Source organism: Peromyscus eremicus, chromosome 16_21, assembly GCF_949786415.1.
Source record: "Peromyscus eremicus chromosome 16_21, PerEre_H2_v1, whole genome shotgun sequence".
Taxonomy (NCBI): Eukaryota; Metazoa; Chordata; class Mammalia; order Rodentia; family Cricetidae; genus Peromyscus; species Peromyscus eremicus.
The window spans coordinates 61,236,591-61,258,047 of record NC_081432.1 but is presented as its reverse complement, the minus strand read 5'-3'; the positions used below and the strand labels follow the sequence as shown (position 1 = coordinate 61,258,047).

Sequence of the window (21,457 nt, the reverse complement as noted above, 5' to 3'; positions counted from 1 at the left end):
AAAGAGCACTTAATTTTATTATTGTATTTGTGTGTGTGTGTGTGTGTGTGTGTGTGTGTGTGTGCCTTTGAACATGAACATGTGAATGCCCCCAAAGCCAGAAAAGGATATCAGATCACCTTGGAGCTGAAGTCCCAGGCAGTTGTGAGCCACTCAGCATGGGTGCTGAGGTTTTTGAACTCCGATTCTCTCCAACAGCAGTATGTAGTCTTAACCATTGAGCCATCTCTCCAGCCCAAAAGTGCATTTTTTTTAATGGTTTGTTTATTTTTATTTTATGTGCATTGGTATTTTGCCTGCATGTATGTTTGTGTGAGGGTGTCGGATTCCCTGGAGGTAGAGTTATAGGCGGTTGTAGGCTGCCATGTGGGTGCTGGGAATTGAACCCAGGTCCTTTGTAAGAACAGCCAGTGCTCTTAGCTGCTGAGCCATCTCTCCAGCCCACAAAATTGCATCCTTAAGTGTATTCTTTCTGAGAAACTATTTCATATCAATAGCTTTGTTTTTACATTTTATTTATTTGTTTGTTTATTTTCTTACAGGGAAGGTCTCCTTATGTAGTCCCAAACTGGCCTAGAACTGCAGATCCTCCGGCTCAGCCTCGAAGTGCTAGGATTATAGATGGCTGGCTTCTGGCCAAAATAGGTTCTTTTTTAACTCGGTACAACCCACTGTTTTCCAGAACCATTGCCATAGCCGCTGAAAGGCCCAAGAAAGCTGGGGTCTTTCGACCTATCCCTCCCAACCCCCTACACACATTTGGTAGTTTTTCGGCGAGCACCGCCCTTCGCCACCTCCCCACCCCACAACTACAAGTCCCATCGTGCCCCGCGCTCAAGCGCACTACGCGAGAGCAAGATGGCCGACACGGCGGCCGGGCCTGGTGGCTCCGGAACGGTAAGGATGGGGAGGCGCGGCGTAAAGCCGAGAGGGTTTGGGTCTTCTGGATCTTTTCCATGGTTTGGGCCACAATCTCGGACCGAGAAACCCAAGCCCATTCTGAGATCCGATGGTTGGAAAACGTTTCTGGCGGAATACATGCCCCGCTGCTTGGGACTTGGAGGCGGCCTCCTAAATTGGTGCACCTGAGACTTGATTGGCTCGTTCCCTGTTGAGGGTGGGAACCCGGAACACCTTCTGATTGGCCTGAAGAGGCTGTTTTCATCCTCTTACTGGCCAGCCAAAGTTGGAAGGGAGTTCCTTTTCAAAATATTTACCTTCCTTGCCTTTCTTTGAGGTTCCTTCAGCCCTCCTCTGCGTCCGGCGCTGTTACTGTTAATTTTCCTTGTTAATAAAGTGGTGTGGAGATGGAACAAGAGACAGTATTTATTCGTCTAATTCCACAATTCGTGTATATATTCTTCCTTTTTTCTTTTTCCGAGACAGGGTTTCTCTGTGTAGCCCTGCTGCCCTGGAACTCGCTCGCTAGACCAGGCTGGCCTTGAACACACAGAGATCCACCTGCCTCTGCTTCCCAAGTGCTGGGATTAAAGGTGTGTACCACCACTGCCCGGCTCGTGTATATATTCTGATAATTTGCTCCAGAAAGAAGTGAAGGGACTGGAGAGATGGCTTAGTGGTGATGGCCTGCTGTTGCTATTCCAGAGCACCCAAGTTCAGTGGGTCGGTTCACAACCACCTTGTAACTCCAGTTAAATGGAATCCGATGCCCTCTCCAGGCTTCCGGGAGCACTGGCACTCATATTAACATACACATACACACACAACACACACATCTACAAGTAATTTTTTTTTTTAAAGCAAGTTGCGTTTATTCTATTGGAAGTCTCTGGATTTGGGTACTCAGTTACTACTCATTTGGTGAGGTCTATAAGTCTAAGTATTAAACACTGATAAATATTTAGCAAAAGACGATCTTTGCTATCCAGACAAAAGTTGGTACACACCTGTAATTTGTATGCTTGAGAGGTGGAAGTTAAAGGATTGCGGTGTCATCCTAGGCTGCATATTCAGCATTAGGCCAGCCTCAGTGAACTACATAGTGAGGTTTCTGTTCGCCATGATGCTGTATGAACTCTGTGGTTTCATTCATCCTTGTCTAGTGGTTAAAAGTCTCCTCTTTCTGGGCTTTGATTCCCAGAGATCAGGAAGTAAACAGTCCACTAATCCTGCTGATAACTACCATCTGGCCAGGAGGAGGACTCTGCAAGTGGTTGTGAGCTCCTTGCTGACAGAGGCAGGGTTTGAAAGTGCTGAGAAAGCATCTGTGGAGACACTGACAGAGATGCTGCAGAGCTGTGAGTACCAAGAAACACTGGATCTTCTTTCTCGTTTATGGAGCTTCAGAAACTCCATCTTAGATACTGTTCCCTTTTTCTTGGAAGGCTGAGGCTCACCTTCAGACAGAAGAAACACAAATCGTTCATTGTAGAATAAGACCGTTTGTTTTGATGTTTATGTGTGTGGTAAGAGATATGTAGCAACATTGTCATTTTAATGATTTAGTGGCATTAAGTGCACACTCACAGTGCTGTGCAGTCCTCAGCGTTATCCATGCCCAGAAACCCTGTACCCATGAACAAAATGCTCTTCTGTCTTCTCCCTAGCCCCAAGAACTTCTGTCTAGTTTTTGTCTTTGAATTGCCATATATATATGTGTGTGTGTATGTGTATATATATGTATATATATGTATATGTATATATTGTCTTAGTTAGGGTTTCTGTTGCTGTAGAGAGACGCCATGACCACAGCAACTCTTATAAAGAAAACATTTAATTGAGATGGCTTACAGTTTCAGAGGGTTAGTCCATTATCATCATGGCAGAGAGCATGATGACATGCAGGCAGACAAGATGTTGCTGGCTACATGCGCGCACACACTCGCGCGCGCGCCACACACACACACACACACACACACACACACACACACACACACACACGTGTGTGTAGGCAACAGGAAGTGGACTGTGACACCCGAGAGTAGCTTGAGCACAGGATACTGCAAAGCCGGCCCCCACAGTGACACACTTCCTCCAACAAGGCCACACCTACTCTACAAAGTCACACCTAATAGTCCCACTCCTTTTGGGAGCCATTTTCTTTCAAACCACCACATGTATATATATCACATCCTTTTATGCATGCCATAGCACACATATGGAGGTCATAGGATAACTTGTGGGGATCAGTTTGCTCCTTCCGCCGTGTGAGTCCCAGGTCACCGACAGTAAGCACCTTTACCACTGAGCCATTTCACTGGCTTTGATTTTGCTTTTTATTTGCTTTTTCTGTACTTCAGATAAATGGAATCTGGAAATATTTGTCATTTTGTGCCTGGCTTACTTTTATTTAATATAATGTTTCAAAGTTTGTCCATGTTATAGATTTCATTCCTTTTGAGGGCTGAGTACACATTCCCTTGTAGAGTTAGATAGGGTGGGCACACATATAATCCTAGCCCTTGGGAGGTGGAGGCAGGAATATCAGGAGTTCAAGTCTAGTTTCTGCTACATATGGAGTTTGAGGTTATATGAGAACTTGTCTCAAAACAAACGAAAATGCTCCGTTTTATGTGTATGTCCCAGTTGGTTTATCCGTCCATTTGTCAGTGGATAGAGTCTTTGCCACCTTCGGATTGCTGTGAATTTGTGAGTGTACACAAGTGCCTGCTGAGCACTCACCTGTTGGACCTGTTGAACCACCTCACCCTAGCCTGTGGTCATTGGGTGTATACAGAACTGGTGGCTCCCCTGGTAATTAATTCTGTCTTGAACTCTGGAGGAACTGTGGCCTTTGCCCCTTGTAGACATCTCAGAAATCGGGAGAAGTGCCAAGTCTTACTGCGAGCACACAGCCAGGACCCAGCCCACACTGTCAGATATCGTGGTCACACTGGTTGAAATGGGTGAGTGCATCTCCAGCATCTAGTGCTTTCTCGTCTCTGTTAGGATCACTAGGGAGGGAGGAAAGCCTGGAGGTTGGGGGGGGGGGGTCTGCTGGGTGTTCATGGATTCCCTCGTGTTTTCCTTGATTTGCTTTTAGTTTAGAAAGTTAAGAGGAAGGGACTCTTTGAACTCATCTCAGAGACCCCTCTAAGTCCTTGTTGGGGGGCTCTACTGGAGCTTCTTTTGAGGGGCAGAATAGTGGCTAAGTTGGGAGCTTAAGCTCCCTTTCCACAGTATGAACTTCCCTCTCGTGTTCAGTATCCAGTGGCCCAGGCGGTGATTGGCTCTCTTGTCCCTAGGGTTCAATGTGGACACTCTTCCAGCTTATGCAAAACGGTCTCAGAGGATGGTCATCACTGCACGTAAGTGGCTTTGAACCCAGATGCTTAGTAAGTTCTCAAGTTGGAGACTAGGGCAGCCATCCATCAGAGTGGCAGCTGTTTCCTTGTCGAAGGCTCCCTTCCAGTCTCCGGGGTGGGTTAGCTACCCACAGCCTGATCTTATCTGGGCAGTGGGATTAGGATGTGATGCTCACTCAGCACCACGCAGCTAAACCACGTCTGAACTGCTGCTCTTGTACTTCAGCCCTGAAGACTGGGAAGTGCTTGCTTCTTTAGATCAGGGTTGGCAAACTATGGTCTGTGGGCAGATGTGTCCACTGCTTCCTTTGTAAATAAACTTTCATTGGCATGCAGCTGTATTCACATATCTGTGATTGAGTTCATGTTATAAAGGCAGAGTTTGCAGCTTGCAGAATCCAAACTGCCACTGTTTGGTGGCTACACTTGTAATCCTAGCACTCCTGAGGGGGTGAGGGTGTGCTCCAGAGTTCTCGTGCACCAAGGATGCATAATGAGGTCCAAGCTAGCCTGAGCTACACTACACAGCCAGGACTCTGGCTCAAAAACAAGCAAACAAAGGAGTCTAAAATATGTATAATGTATCCCTTTATGTAAAAAGTTAAATTCTGCTTTAGGTAAATGAGTCCCTTAAGCTAAATAAGGAGGAACTGCTTTAGTCTTTACGACTTGGGGGGACTTGCTGTATTTGTTTCTTAAAGTTACTTTTTTGCATAGGCATCTTTTTAGATATTTTATCTATTTATCGTGTGTGCATACGCACATGCCATAGTGTGCATGTGGCTGTCAGAGGCTTTCTTCCTCCACCATGTGGGTCCTGGAGGTTGGCTTGGTGGCGAGAATCTTTCCCCACTCAACCATCTTGCCTCCTGCATTGGAGAGAAGCAGTGGAAAGTGCCATTTTCTTTCCCTCTTAGAGTTAAGCCCATACTTCCCCAACTCAGTATTTGTTTGTTATTTGGGGTCTCTGAAAGTGTGCGTGTGCTAAGGATTGGACCACAGGGCCTCCTGCATGCTGAGCGTGTGCTCACTGAACACTGCTCCTGGTGCCCTCACGGTCTCTGGAAAGGCAGCCAGCAGCTCATTTAAGGCCCTTAGTGAACTTTAGCGTGCTCTTTTCTGCAGTGGCTCTGGGAAAGCTTCTCTCCTGTTGATGGAAGGGGCTTACGGGCAGATTGTCACAGATGGAAATATCAAGCAAGATTACCTGGCACGGCAGGGCATTGTGTGCAGATCTGAAAGGGTTATGGAGGGCCTTTTATCAATAGAAATACGAGATACTTAATCATGGTCCAGTGGGGAGAGCGGGATTGAACAGGGACTATTGTCTGTTGAATGCAGGGGTGGAGAAGTGACCTTTGTGACTCTGTTGCAGCTCCGGTGACCAATCAGCCAGTGGCACCCAAGGCCCTCACTGCAGGGCAGAACAGACCCCACCCACCACACATCCCCAGCCACTTTCCCGAGTTTCCGGATCCCCACACCTACATCAAAACGCCGGTGAGTGGTGGAGCCTCCCAGGGCTGTGAGTGATGTCAAGGCAGCTGATGAAGGGTTGTGCCAGTGCCAGTCACTTCTCACCGTGACTTTCCCTAGAGAGAAGAGTCTCGTTCTAGGGTCCGGTGGCTCACCCCTGTAATCCCAGCACTTGGAAGGCTGAGGCGGAAGGGTTGCTATCAGTTTGAGGCCAGCCTGGGCTACAGAGTGAGAGGCTATCTCTAAGAGAGAGACAGGCTTCAGGGAAGGAATTGATCCGGCCCTTGCCCTGGACTGCGGGCTCTCTAGTGTCCTGGGGCTGCTATGATAAAGGGCTACAAAGTAGTGACTTAGAGCAATAGAAAGGTTTTATTTCACAGGCTAGGGGCCAGAAGTTGAAAATTCAGGGGTTAGCAGGGCCATGCTCCCTCTGAACCCTGCGAGGGAGTCTGTGTTCACCTCACCCTAGCTGAGGGTATGCCTGCATTTCTCCAGCACTTCTTGGTTTATAGGTGTGTCCTCCAACCTTCCTGTCTCTGCAGTTTCAAATACTTTGTTTTCCCACGAGGATACCATCTGTCCTTACTTCAGGACTTCTTCCTAATCGATGACATCTCTGGTGACACTGTTGCCAAATAAAGCCATCGGAGATGCCAGGAGTTAGGAGTTCACGCGATCTAAACATTTTTTATGGGAACACAATTCAGTCCATAGTGTGTGAATGGGTCCTGACAATAAAGATAATGTGAGAAGCTCCTTTTAGTGTTGGTCGTTTGAGACTCTGTCTCAAACAGCTCACGTTGGCCTCCAACTCAGTATGGAGTTAAAGATGCCTTCAGACTCCAGGTCCTCCTGCGTCTGTCTCCATGCTGAGATTACAAATGTGCATCATTATACCTGCATCAAAGTGCTTGTTTATGTGAATAGTATCACTTAATCTACTACAGATAGTGTACATTAAAAGGTAACCTCGGGCTGGAGAGATGGCTCAGAGGTTAAGAGCACCGACTGCTCTTCCAAAGGTCCTGAGTTCAATTCCCAGCAACCACATGGTGTCTCACAACCATCTGTAATGAGATCTGGTGCCCTCTTCTGGCCTGCAGATAGACATACATGCAGGCAGAACATTGTATATTAAATAAATAAATCTTTAAAAAAAAAAAAAAAAAAAAAAAAAAAAAAAAAGGTAACCTCACCCTTATTAAAAGTTCTGAAACCTGTGACCTTCTCTTATGGCCTGTGCTTTTTCTCTCTGAAGTCTTGGTGTAGGATATTAAATTGCAAGCTCAATCTTTAGATCAGTTTACTTTAATTCTTTTTTTTTCTTTTTCTTTGAGACAAGGTTTTTCTGTGTAATAGCCCTGGCTGTCTTGGAACTCACTCTGATCCTCTGAACTCACAGAGATCCTTCTGTCTCTGTCTCCCCGAGTGCTGGGATTAAAGGTGTGTGCCATCACCACTTGGCTAATTTAAATTCTTTAATGGTTCTTTAGTTGAAAAAGTTATATCTGAAAGATGTGGCCAGGTGTGGTGGCACACACCTTTAATCACAGCACTTGGGAGGCAGAGACAGGAGGGATCTCTGTGAGTCCCAGGACAGACCAGAGCTATATAGTGAGACTCTGTCTCAAAAAAAACAAAAACAAAAACAAAAAACAAAACCAAACCCAAAAAACAAAACAAAACAAAAAACAGGACTGGAGAGATGGCTCAGCATTTAAGAGTGCTTGCTGCTCTTTCAGAGGACCGGGGTTCAATTCCTGGCACCTGTGTTGAACAGTTGACAGCCATGGGTGACTAGTTCCAGGACATTCTTCATTCTCTTCTACAGGAACCTCCATGGGTGTGAGCATTCCCTTCCTTCCCCCCCCCCCCCCCCCGCTCTTCCTTTCTCTCCCCCCTCCACCCATACATAAGTAAATAAAGTCTTCAAAGCTAGGGCCTAGGGTTGTAGCTCAGTGGTAACACCCTTGGCCTAGCCTGTACAAGTTGCACTCCCAGCTCACATACACACGTAAAATAGATATAAATAAGTGTTTTTTATTTCAAAGTTAAATTCCAAGTTCTTGAATGTCAAATGTCATTGAAATAACTACAACATTTTTGTTTGTTTATTTTTGTTTTATTTTTAGTCAGGTGTCATTTTGTAACCCTGACTGGCCTGAAACTCACTATAGACCAAGCTGGCTTAAAACCCCCTCCGTAGATCAGGCTGGCCTTGAACTTGCAGCCATCATCCTGCCTGTTGTCTCCCAAGTGCTGGTATTATAGATATGTGCCATTATGCCCAGATTCTGCATCTTAATGTGTTTTTGTTTTTGTTTTTGTTTTTTTTTCTGGAGCTGAGGATCGAACCCAGGGCCTTGCGTTCACTAGGCAAGTGCTCTACCACTGAACTAAATCCTCAACCCCACATCTTAATGTTTTTAACAAGCATATTCAAAATCTGGTTTTCATTTTAGGATGATTTTAGACACGTCAGGAAATTGTGTTCGTATGTTTAAGTATCGATAGGAAGTCTGTAGATGACACAGTTCAGTTGATTGTCACACAGTAAATAAGTTCACCAGTACCTCCTTTTAAAACTCTGTGGGACGGGAGAGAGACGGCTCAGGGGTTAAGAGCACATGTTGCTTTTCCGTAGGAAGTGGCTCCTAGTACCCCAGTGGGTGCTCACAACCGTCTGTAACTCAGAGCTCTAGGAGATCTGATGTCTCTGACCTCCTCAGGCACCTGCACACACATGTGCACACCACCCCCACTGTACACACAGTAAAATACATCGTAAAAAACAACCACTCAGGCCGGGGGGTGACACATGTTTGTAATTTTAGTACTAGAAGATGGGCGGGGCGGGGGTGGGGGAGTCTTTGAAAACATCTTCTTTATTTTATTCTTTTTAGATTTACTTTGTGTATATGAGGTTTTTGCCTGCATGTATGTCTGTGTACCGCATACATGCCTAGTGCCTGAGGAAGCGGAGAGCCTCCGTGTGGGTGCTGGGACTTGAACCCAGGTCTTAGCAAGAACAAAAGTGTTTTTAACCACTGAGCCAACTCTCCAGCCCTTGAAAAATCTTTACAAAGAAAAAACCCTGCCTTTCTGTCACGAAGAGCTGTTTTTGGTCAGTGTTAAAATGTCATCTCTGCCCTTATAGTGTGAAGTATTTTGCTCTTCTCTCTTTCTTACTGGATCTCAAGCGTTTCCCCAGAGACGGCCAACAAGGCACTAACTGGGAAGAGTCTCCTGTCCTTGGCTTTCTCAGTTGTCCTTACAGTAACAGTTTCAGTCTGTTTTTCTTTCCTTTTTTTAAAAAAATTTATTTATTATGTATACAGTGTTCTGCCTGTATGCCAGAAGAGGGTGTCAGATCTCACTACAGTTGGTTGTGAGCCACCATGTGAGTGCTGGGAATTGAACTCAGGACCTCTGCAAGAACAGTCAGTGCTCTCAACCTCTGAGCCATCTCTCCAGCCCCTTTCTTTCCTTTTTAAAATAAATTATGTTTATTTCATTTATCTGTGTGGGTGGGCATTCCCCAGTGTGTGTGTGGTGCAGGGATGTGTGGGATCAGTGGAGAATGTGAGGGCGTCAGTTCCCCTTTGAACCACGTGGGTCCTGAGGATGGAGCCCGGGTGGTCAGGCTTGGTGAGCGCCAGTCTGCAGAGCCGTCTTCCCCTCAGTCTGTATTTCGTTTTCCCTCCTAACCCCCCTCCCTCCCTCCTTCCTTCTCTTCTTCCCTCCTTCCCTCCCCCTCCTTAGACCAGGCTGGCCTTGACCTCACTGAGATCTGCCTACATCTGCCTCCCAGGCGATGAGATAAAGCCGTGTGCTAGCTACCATGGCCGGTAGTCTGTAATTCCAGAGGGACCTTTGGACCACGTGTCTGTTTGGAGAGGGTGGTTGAAAACCGCAGGATGGTGCGGCATGCACATGCACATGGGCCAGCACTCCCTCCCAGGGCCCCTTGGGGCTGGGTGTCTTATACCTAAGGCTAGCTGCTGTGGACAGCTGTGTACTAGACGTTTGTGTTTTCCTAAGGAGTATGTGTGTACTGAGACAGTCCTCTCTCTTTCCTGTGCTGCTCTTCACATCGCTTCCTCTAACGTTAGTTAGCAGGCCTTCTCAGAAGGACGCAGCTGCAGCAAGGGCCTGAGGAGAGCCGAAGGCCGCCCGGGCTCAGCCTGGTCCCTCTGTTGTTCTAGACATACCGGGAGCCGGTGTCCGACTACCAGGTCCTGCGGGAGAAGGCTGCATCTCAGAGGCGAGACGTGGAGCGAGCGCTCACCCGCTTCATGGCCAAGACGGGCGAGACCCAGAGTCTTTTCAAGGATGACGTCAGCACTTTCCCCTGTGAGAGTCGCCCCTGGAAGTCTGTCTTCTTGTTGGAGATAATCACACCGTCTTTTCTTCTCTGTGTGGTGGGGAGAGATGAGCAAGGCTTCGTGTTTGTCTAGTGCAGTTTATTCTTCAGACCTCTGGATCCTTCCCCCAAGCCCGGAGAGACTATCCCGAACTTATGACTCCAAACAGAAAGCTGCTCACGGCAGTGAGTTCAGGTTACCTCACTGGTGGCTGAGCCCTGCCTGGGCAGCAGTCTCCTGGGGAATGGTGGCCCAGGTGGTAGGAGGGACACTGGCGTCTGCAGCCAGTTGCCTGTCAGTGTCCTTTCTTGGGTTACATCTCATTCACTCAGCTCGTGTTATGCAGAGGTGAGTGGGGAGATTGGTCTGTTCATTCAGCACGCTTCCACTCGGTGCCTGCTCTGCAGTCATGTGGCTGAAGGGCACCAGGCGCTGACTGTTCCCACACGTCACCTCAGGCAGCCCATCCAGACCTGAGTTAGCAGTCCTTAGCAATCTAGGCCTTTGCACAACATGGCGGCTTGTAGCTCAAGGTCATGGTAGCTGGGCGGCATTCCTGCCTGGCTCCTTCTGGCTGCTCGACAGTTGTGTCTCTTTTCCACTTCCCAGTGATTGCTGCCAGACCCTTCACCATCCCCTACCTCACAGCCCTGCTTCCCTCGGAGCTGGAGATCCAGCAGATGGAGGAGACAGACTCCTCAGAGCAGGACGAGCAGACAGACACAGAGAACCTCGCTCTTCATATCAGCACGGTGGGTTCTCCCCTTCTGCCTGCCTCATAGCACCCCAAAAACAGCCTATCCCACACTAGGCTCCTACCCCTGGGAGCTGAACAGCACCTTCCCCGGGTCTCTGGCTGTCTGTTAGAAGCTTGCCTGATAGGCCTGTGTGACCGACCGACCGATCTCCAAATGAGTCACTCATTTGGAGATACTGATGAGCACTGCAGGTCCAGATACTGTTCCGGGTGCGGGGAAACTAGAAGGCAGGACAGACACAGCCCACCTTCAGGGAGCTGAAGAGGATTGCCATGGCGCTGTGGAAGGGCGAGGATTAGAAAGTGACATTTGAGGAAAGACTGAAGAGACCAGTGCCTGAGTGTGTCTCGGGTGGGGTTGGCAGTCAGTGAGTGGCACAGCACCGGCGAGGCCAGCCTGAGGTCGAGCGAGCTCACTCGTCCCCGCTTCAGGCTGAACAGCCATCCAGCCATCCAAGTGAGGTTGCAGAGCTCCCTGGCTCAGCGCCTGAAGGGGGAGGCCTGGGGTGGGGCACCCGAGGAAAGCTGAGGCACATGGAGTGTGACATGCCTACGGGATGCTTATGTGAAGCTGTCACCAGCAGGTGGAGTTAGAACTGGGGGCTGGTGCTGAGGGGACGACAGGGTTGCCTTGGCCAGGCGGCCCGAGGAGCTCGGGACAAACCCTTTTCTATCAGTATTTGAGTCAATTGGATGCTTTAGTGCCTGTGCCTGAAGGGGACCAGCAAGTAGCATTTCCATAAGCTGTCCAACATCCTACTTTGTGGGACCTAGAGCCAACGTTTCAGTCCTTCCTGTGACTCACTGTTATCTGAGAGCATGTTTAAGGCACAATTTAAGTGGCCTACAAGTAATGTTGAGTTTGGATGTGGAGGAATGGTAGATGGAGGGAGTGGTAGGTGATACTCTGTTGTGCCCTTAAGAACTCAGGCAGGCCGGGAGCTGGTGTCCACACAGACCGCCCCCACACCTGGCCCCACGTGAGCACAGTGTCCTGTGGCAGTCGTTTTGAAGAGGACCCTAATGGCTGTGTGTCCATTCCTTGGGTTTAGTGCAGGAGTCAAGCACATGTCCTCTACAGGAAAATGACTTTTTGGGGGAGAACAGACTTAATGAGATAGTGTGGGTACATAGTAAAACCTAGAAGTCATCCAGAGTCTTCAGGCCCAGTAAGCCCGAGGCTGGTGTCTGCACCCCAGGCCAACTGTCCCTTGAGAGGAATCTTCTGTTCATTTTGTGCCATCTGGTCACAGTATCACAGTGCCAGCAGCCGCTGCCGCCGGCTGGGGTCTGAGGCCTCTCAACCTCCCACTGGAGAAGAGGACGCTCCGCTCCTCCTTGGTATGCCACTAGGGGGCGCTGCCAGGCCAGCTTCTGCTTGCTAGGCCTGAGTGAGTGGCCAGGCCAGGTTTGGGGTGTGGTATTTCATGCCCTGACCCTGCTGCCACTGCTCACTTTAAAGAAGTACAAAAATACATTTAAAAAAAGAATATGGGAACCAAAGGAGAGTATAAATATTAATAAGGAGAAGAGAATCAATTGCCCATTTATCCAGGTCACTTTTTAAATTTAAATTCACGATGAATACACACACACACACACACACACACACACACACACACACACGCACACACGCACACACGCACACAAGCACAAAACATTGGTCCAGATTCAAACTTTGCTAAAAATTAATGAAGAGCCCAATTGACAGGTCACAGGCATCACTGACAGAATGTAAGTGTGGGTATCTGGGGACTCTGCCTTGCCTTGCTGAGCTTCATTTCAGGATTGCCGAAGCTTCTGGAATATGGTTATTGGTTCTTCGTTCCAAGTGTCAGAGACGAGAGATTTTGGATTATGTGTTAGGACTTAGTTTGGGCCTAGGAGAGCTGCCCTGTGCTCTGATTTGTTTTGATCCTGTGTCTCTTACTGCAGGCTACCCACGGCCACTTCCTTTTTTCATCCCGTTGGGTTGGGCTTCTTCCCGGCAGCATGTAAATTCTAACTCTCACTCCCAGGTCTCCTTTACCTCTCCCCCACCCCCCTTCTGAAGAGGCTGAGGCCCCTGGAGTATCTCACCTTGCCAAAGCTCCCTTAGAGTCAGCACTGCTCAGGTCCCCCTGAGTCCGGGGCAGAGATGACGACCCTGGGAAGACAGTGGCTCCGTCCTCTCACATCTCGGTGAAGAGACACCAGAGGTAGTTCTCGCTGTGGGGACAATCTCTTTCCTCACGCCACTGGTGCTCTGCTTTGTCTCGGCTTTTGCTCAAAGGAGGATTCCGGAGCTGAGAAGGAGAACGCGTCTGTCCTGCAGCAGAACTCCTCCTTGTCTGGCAGCCGGAACGGAGAGGAGAGCGTCATCGATAACCCCTATCTGCGGCCTGTGAAGAAGCCCAAGATCCGCAGGAAGAAGTGAGTTGGAGTCACTTGTTTGCTCCTTGGTAGGAATAGGCTCAGCAGTGGTGTGAGCTTGGCGAGCACTGCTTGGGCAAGAGGAAGTCATCTTCCTCTGCCTCTCCTCCTCGGCTCCCACGTGCACCTGCTGCCCGTGTCCTGCAGCCAGGGCAACCCCTTGAGGCCTAGAGCTGCTCTCCCCCGGAAGAGCATGAGGGCCCCATGGCAGGCTCTCTGGTTCTTCTTCTTTCTAGGTCCCTCTCGTGAGCTGAGACGGAGACTGCCCTGTAAGGGGGAGGACACAGCTTTCCTGGGGGCGTGAGATCAGAGAGAAGAGGACGGTGAGGTCTTTTTGGCCTTGCCCAGGCTGGATCATTTTAGTAGCAGCCTTCTATGAAGATAACCTGTTTTGCAAATAGGCCAGGTTACTTCCTTGATTAATCACAGGACTTGATTCCTTTGAAACCTGGAGGGCCAGGGAAGGTGGTAGGAAGAAGAGGGTCCGCTGCCCTGTGCCCTGCCGGGAAGACTGCCAAGTGTATCTTCCATGCCACCCGGATCCCCTCATTGACCTAAAAGAATCATGGTATTGATTTACCAGCCCAGAACCTCATTCTCACTTCTCTCTGCACCTGGGCCCCAAGATCCCTGCTGAGCTGATGGAGAGTGACGTTGTATCCCTCATCATGTTAGGGACAGGCCCGCCCTGCAACTCTGATCTGGGGCTGGCAGGAGCTGGGAGTGCGTGTGTTAATAAAGATGACAACAGCCATCAGAGCAGCCTTGAATCTCTGACCAGCATTTCATTAGAGCTGACAGCAGAGGGGATCATTCCCCTTGGGACGGGTGCCTCGGAACAGCCTTCTGGGAAGGATGGTCTGACCAGAGCCTGGAGTATAACTAGTTCTCCCAGGACTTGATAGAGGAGCCCTGGATTTTAAGCACCAGGAAGAGGGCTCAGTAGGTGGGGGTGGGACTTGTTTTGAGGGCTGGGTGGAGCTGAGAAACATAACTGATGGTGGAAAGCCACATTCCCACTCGCTGGAGGGAGTCCGCTGAGATGGTCCTGCCTGCCGAATCCATGCATTTGTGGAGAAGCAAGTCTGCATCCGCCCGTCTCCACCTCCCTGGAGAGAAGACGCCATCCCTCACTCTGCCCACTAATCATGAAGCGTGCCTCAAGGAAGATACTGGGCAAGTTGGTATCTTGGCTGGTTTGAAAAGAGGGATTGAAAAACCAAACCCAAGGAAGAGTGGCGGGGACATGGAAGTGGACGTCCAGAGGATCGGTCGTTGGTGGACTGGAGTGCTGGGCCAGTGTTTAATTTTTCTCTCCGTACTCCACCTGTGCTGCTGCGTCTCCTCGTCCTCATTTCACTCTCACCCTGCCCGTGGGTGTTTTTGAGACGGGATCTTGCTCTGGAGCCCAGGCTATCCCAGAAGTCACTGTATCCCAGGCTCAGTGATTCTCCTGCCTCGTGCTGTGATCACAGGTGTGAGACACCATGCCTGGCTTCCGGTAATCAGGCAGGGGGGTTCCACCTTCCTGCTGCTCTCTGGAGTCTTCGGTCCCTTGCCTGGAGGAAAACAGCTCTGTCTGGAACTGAAGGAAGGACTAGGAACTGAGCTTCCTTGGCTCTGGAACAGACAGGAGTGTTCTCATGGTGACTCAACTTCCAGGTCAGAACAGGAAGACTGCCTGTGTGGATGCGGAGAGCTTGTGATACACCTGGCAACTCATGGCCCAGTCAGTTGAAATCCAGTCCCCAGGTCAGACAGGAGGTCCCACACCTGCTGTTCCTGAGGCTCTGGTCAGCACGTCTGTGCTTCTGCACCATTGTCGTGGTCTGAAGTGGACACCCATTGAGCATGTGGTGGGAGGTGGGAGTGGGGTGGGCTGCTGCTGCCCCTGACCTCCCTGACCTCGGAACTGCACCGCTGGGATTCCTCTAGAAGAGAGGTGCTGGGACAGGGACCTGAAGGGTGTTGTGTTGACACATAATTCTCAATGTATATCTATATATTTCTATTTTTATAAGCTGGGAGAGTCTTCCTAGAGGGAAAATAAAGTGTGATTTATGAAAAGCCTGTATTAAAATTCATAATAAATTTTTTTTTAATGAATTGAACCTAGAGCCTTTCAAATAAATACTATACACAGCTTTTTCTGGATATAAGACTAGCTTTTTTTTTTTTTTTTTAACTTTCAGTTTTGAGATAGGGTCTCACTAAGATGTCCAGGTTGGCCTTGAACTCACTCTGTAGCCCAGGCACACCTTAAATCTGGCAATTCTCTTGCTTCAGCCATCCCAAATTAGGAAGTATGTGAAGAGTCCTCACTCAGGAAATGAAACATCTATCACTCAGCTTCACCGCTAGCATGTTGTCACCGTTCTACCGTTTCCCCTGGTTTCCCTGTTCTTTGCTGAGATTTGTGGTTGTTTTAGTCAGGTGCTAGGACACAGCTGGCTTTGTGCTTAGCTTGTGAGCACCTGTATGCACATTCCGCCTCTGAACTGCACCCTAGACATCTGCAGTGGGGCTGCTTTGGTCGGTTTGGGTTTTGTTTTATTTTGTTTTTTCTTTTTTAGACGGGGTTTCTTGGTGTAACTGCCCTGGCTGTCCTGGAACTCACTCTGTAGACTAGGCTGGCCTCGAACTCACAGAGATCCGCCTGCCTCTGCCTCTGCCTCCTGAATGCTAGAATCAAAGGGCAGGTTCCCTTGAAGTCTAAGAGAGGGCACTGGGTCTCTGGGAGTTGGAGTTATAAGAAATTGTGAGCTGGGTGTGCACACTTTTAATCCCTGCACTCGGAAGACAGGCAGGTGGATCTCTGAGTTCGAGGCCAGCCTACAGAGTGAATTCCAGAACAGCCAGGGCTACACAGAGAAACCCTGTCTCGAGAAATTCCATCTGGAAAAACCAAAAAAGAAAAAAGAAATTGTGATCTGCCAAATATAGACGCTGGGAACCCATTCAAGGGTCTCAGGAAGAGCAATCATCGCTCTTAACCCCTGAGCCATCTCTGTCTACCCGCTTCCTTTGGAGACAGGGTCTCACTGGGCAGCCCTGGTTGGCCTCCATCTTCTGTGTGGACTAGGCTGGCCTTGAAGTCAAGATATTTATTCAGTTCTAATTATCGGTTTTTTTCCACATTGTGTGTGTGTGTGTGTGTGTGTGTGTGTGTGTGTATGATGTACTCTGGGGGCTCTGTGCATGCAAGACAAGTCCCCTTCCACTGAACTACACTCCCGTCTCTATAGAGGCTAATACTCTAGCTAGCCTCAGTTCTGTTTCACACATACCAACACCAACTCATGAACCTTCACATATACTCTAAAAGCAAATGTTCTTATGGCCTTTGCAGCTGAGGTCACAAGAGGCCTGACCTGCTCAGGATCTGCAGTGGTACCCAGGCCTTCTGTTCAGAGTTCATGCGGTTTTCCTTAGATGCTCTTGCCTCCCAGTGGTTGGTGATTCTGTCCCTCTAATGCACTGGTCACTCCATGTACTCAGCGATTCCACTCCACATCCACACACTGGTTGGCTCACGGGTGGGAAGAGAAATTGGACATGGCCCCAGCCTGGCGGGCCGTTCTGGAAGATGTAGACCCTGTCCTTAAACATGACTTGCGCATACAGACACAGGCACACACATACACACACGAACACGCACATATACACATGCCCCCTCCACACACAAACACACATGCACAAACGTCACATACACACACCAGCTTTCCATGAAAGGTGCAGTTAGCACAGTGATGGGACTCTGCGTGTTACGGCTTCCCCGCATCCTGCTTCCTTCGTCCTCTGGGGCTCTGGTTGCAGTCACAGGATGGCAGTCAGAAGCTATTTCTTGGGTGCATATGCGTTCCTGGAAGAGGGAGCAGTGAAGAGGCTAGGGAACTTTGATCTTTCTTCGAAGAGCGAAACCCAGAAGCTGCAGCACCCCAAACATGGGGTTGCTTAGTTGTGGAGGAAGTGAGGATGTGCGGTGTTAGCGGAGTGGCCCTGGGCCTAGGTAAAAATCAAGGGGCTTTTCACCTCAGAGAGAAGGAGCTGATGGGCTTGTGGTCAGTGGAGAACCTGTCACTAATGCGCTTCAGGGTGTGCTCAAGAAAGTCTTGTTGGGACAGACAGCAAGCTACAGAACAGTGCTGAGCACCTGATGGGACACTGTCACTTTTGCAGCCAAACCGAGATGCCCACTGCTGGGTGCCCTTCCGGCTCCTGGGTGCCCTTCCGGCTCCTGGGTCAGTCCACAGCCTCTGCCTGGTGTGCCACCAGTAAGTGGCCACTCCCTCTTGGACACTGTTTCTCTGCCTTCTGGGTCCCCTCTTGGACACGTTTGTTCCCTTCTGGGTCTCCTTCTTTGATACTGTTTTTTATTCTTTCTGGGTCCCTCTTCGATACTGTTTTTTTTTTTTTGTTTTTTTTTTTTAAATTCTTTCTGTGTCCCCTCTTTGATACTGTTTCTTTGCTCTCTGTCGCCCCCACCTGTCCTTGATCAACAATTTGGTCTTCCTTTCCTTGGATGCCTTTTCCCATGAGCCTGTCCAGCCAGGGAGGGTCCTGGAAGTGCTATCTCTGACGGTGGGCGTGATTCTCTGCTCCTCCGCCTCCAGCCAGTCCTCCCAGCTGGCCTCAGCAGCCGGCTGTTTGTAGTGTTCCCTGTACCCAGCCATCTGGTTATACTTTTTTTTTTTTTAAAGATAAGGTCTCTCTGTGTAGTCCTGTCCTGGCTGTCCTGGCACTCTATGTAGAGCAGGCTAACCTCAGACTCCCAGAGATCCTCCTGCTTCTTCCTTCCAGATGTTCTGACTTTGGGGCAGGGTGTAGCCTGGGCAGCATGGACTCATTTCCAAGTCCTCTGCACAGACCACAGCGGCATCTTCTTGTTCATTTTCATCTAGACAGCACTCTGCCTCCCTCACCAGATGATGCTGCTCCCCCAAATGTTGGGGGCTCCGAGCTCTTCCCCAGCCTTCATCCCCCATTCTTGCCCCTGCAGTAAGACTGCAGATCTTCTCAGAGACCTTCCACCCCGAGTCCAAACTGCCCCAAGTGCCAACGAGGTCCCCCGACAGTTCTGTGCTCTTGTGGGTCATCGTCCTCCATCGATTTAGCAAATAACAGATCTGGAGCCTCTTGTGCATGCCAGGCACTGTGCCAACCCTGAGGATTCTGTGCTGAACAAGACAGACAGAGAGTTCCTGCCTCCAGGGAATTCATTCACAACGATACACAACACAAGATAACAAAACCAAACTAAGACCATCGTAAGTTGTGGAGGGGAGGGAGGGACTTCCTACCCTGCAAGGAGAAGGCCTTTACTCATCTTCTGGGTGTGCCGTTCACTCCTGCCATTTGCCTCTCCTTCCAGCCCTCCGGTTTCTCCCCATTTTACCCTTCCCATCTCTGGTCACTCATGTGACAAACAGCCATTGAGCGTCTATGGGTGACCATATGGGTAGAGTCGCTGGCAAACAGCACAGAGTGGACCTAGATCTCTGCCTTCCCGGCATCAAAACACTCGCGGAGCGTCAGTCAGGTGGCGAGCCTTGGAAGGAAAGCAGGACTGTTCATGGTGCTGGATAACTGGAGGATTGGGAGACACGAAAACTAAGAGCCACAAGGGGTAGTAGTGTGCAAAGTCTGGGCTAGTAACACAGGGAGCGGGCAGTGTGAGGCAGAGCCCCACAGAAGCCCAGCAGGCACTGCGGGCCCGTGGGGAGGGGCCAGCCAGAGAAATGAAGGTCCTGCCCCCCACCCCACAGCTTCCAGGATCCTGGTGATGCAGGCCATATGAGTGGCCGCCTCCTTGGCAGGGCCGATCAAGGCAGCACTCACCACAGAGTAGGGTGGCAGGAGTTGCTGCAGGAGCTGCACTTTTTAAAAAAATGGCCCGAAAAGAATGTTCTAGATGAGCAGACACAAAAATGCATCCATCTTTGTGGAAAGGGAGCAGCAGCACACAGGCACACTCTTGGTCAGAGGCAGGAGTGTGTGCACCTGAAGGACGGGAGGTCAGGGATGGTCCCACTTGACAAGGGCTTGGGCCGCTGTTCAGAGGGATGGGTAGGCAGGGGATCGTGGGAAGGCCTGCGACATTCCAGTTAGAGGGAGTATGAGAAACACTATTTCTCTCAGTCAGTTCCACACAGTTTGGCATTTGCCAATTATGATTCATGGCAGGGTAGGGGGGCAGCTAGCCATACAGGAACTGGGGGTGGATTGACCCCCAGAGAGCCAGAAGTACCTGGACCTAAGGAGAGGCAGGAAACATAAACCTACAGATAGATACCTGGATGGCATCCTCCTGCGGAGGCCTGTGTTGCCAGGGAGATGGATAAACACACAGGAACCTGTTCTGCCTCCTCTGACCAAAAGAAGGTGTGAGTGAAGGGCTGGCCTGAGGCCTGAAGCCTCTGTTGAGATCCCAGTGGGGTGGGGTTGGCCAGTGAAGTTGGAAGAGGTGAGTAAGCAGATGTGGGGGTGAGGGATGGGGGGAAGGAGGGAGAGGGAGTGAGGTGCAGCTTGATGGAGCCAGCCTGAGAGGCCTGAGCGTCAGTCCTGCTTGGCCCTGAGGCTCTTGTTCCTCTAGTAACATCTCTGTGGAGTCTTTACCCTTGTAAAGCCGGATTATACCAGGCTAGGGAGGAGGGCTGGGATGTTTCTGTCACCTCCAAATCAGGACTACTCCAAGGCGGCTGGAGCTGGTGAGTCTTCCCATACTGTTGGGAAGCATCTCACTCCTTTATCCTGAGGGTCCCCAGGGTCTCCAAGGGCTTTATGTAATTCTCCTTCCTTTTCTGGAGTTGGGGACAGAGCTCAGGGCCCTGTGCATGCTGGGCACATGCTCTACCCCTGAGTGACAGCTCCAGCCCAGCGGTGTGTCCAGGGTGCACCAACGTCCTCAGAGGCCCTTCTTGGTGTCTTTGTAGGAACAAGAGCCCGAGCCATGTCATTTATTGCCACCTCTGAATTTTCCTGGTGACAGGCTTATTGTTCTCCCTCTCTCAGGCTCCCCCTGAAGCGAGTGCTTGACTCTCTGAACATCAGCTTGGACTCGATGGTCCAGCTGCAAGCTGTGGAGGAAGCGGCCTGCAGGTGAAGATTTGTCATGGACCCTTCTGGCCCTGCAAACAAATTCAAGGTATTTCCTCCCTTGGTGCTAATGGCTTAGGCTCATCTACACTTTGTTTACTTTATTGTTTTTTTCTTTGTTCTAAGTTATTTAATTGTGAATAGATAATATATGTATACATCATAAAACTTAAAAGACAGAAATATATATATGTATGTATTTAGTAATATATATAACAAATAGCTTCCTCCTCCCACGTCCCAGACTCTCAGGCCTCATCCATGGGGTGTACTGACGAGTCGGTAAGGTTTTATGTATTCTTGTGTGCATCAAACACTTCTGTATATCTCTCCCTTTTATAGCATGTATAAACACCATGCTTTCTCCTAGTGGTTACAGTGTCTTCCGTGTCAGTAATAAAGAATTTCTTTCTGATTCATGGGTGCACAATGCTGTGACACTGGCCTCTTCCTTCACTCATCTCTCAGGTGACAGGTCCTTTACACCTTCTTCTTTAATCCCAGCACTCGGAAGGCAGAGGCAGGTGGAGCTCTGTGAGTTCAAGAATAGCCTAGTCTACATAGAGAGTCCCAGGACAGCCAGGGCTCTAGAAAGAGACCCTGTCTCTAAATAAATAAATAGATTTATTTTATTTTTAAGTGTGTGTGCGTGCGTGTGTGTGTGTGTGTGTGTGTGTGTGTGTGTGTGTGTGTGTGTGTTGGGTGGAGGGGTATGTACTTGTGAAATATGAACCCACTGAGGCCAGAAGAGGGTGCCAGATCCCCTGGGGCTGGAGATATGGGTAATTTGTCAACTGTCGGATATGGATGCTGGTAATCAAACTCGGATCCTCTGGAAGAGCAAGTAGTACAAGTTCTTTTTTCATCTTAAAGATTCATCTATTTTGAGCCAGGCGGTGGTGGCACACGCCTTTAATTCCAGCACTCGGGAGGCAGAGGCAGGCGGATCTCTGTGAGTTCGAGGCCAGCCTGGGCTACAGAGCGACATCCAGGAAAGGCACAAAGCTACACAGAGAAACCCTGTCTCGAAAAAAAAAAAAACCCCAAAACCAAACAAACAAAAAACCAAAAACAAAACAAAACAAAAG

The 21,457-nt window shown here is 49.5% G+C and overlaps 1 protein-coding gene across 2 annotated transcripts; it reads left to right on the top strand.

Annotated features, from left to right (window-relative positions):
- Positions 1-837: 837 nt before the first annotated feature.
- On the top strand, positions 838-20,494 carry Taf8 (TATA-box binding protein associated factor 8). 2 transcript variants are annotated; one of them, XM_059282189.1, is made up of 9 exons: positions 838-897; positions 2,102-2,258; positions 3,768-3,866; positions 4,206-4,268; positions 5,641-5,765; positions 9,947-10,094; positions 10,715-10,857; positions 13,135-13,274; positions 20,286-20,494. In XM_059282189.1, the coding sequence occupies exons 1-9, from the start codon at positions 859-861 to the stop codon at positions 20,374-20,376; spliced, it is 1,005 nt and encodes a 334-aa protein (XP_059138172.1). In that variant the 5' UTR covers positions 838-858; the 3' UTR covers positions 20,377-20,494. The 2 variants fall into 2 exon arrangements, with proteins under 2 accessions (XP_059138172.1, XP_059138173.1); XM_059282190.1 differs by lacking the exon at positions 20,286-20,494 and adding an exon at positions 13,511-14,321.
- The last annotated feature ends 963 nt before the right edge of the window (positions 20,495-21,457 follow it).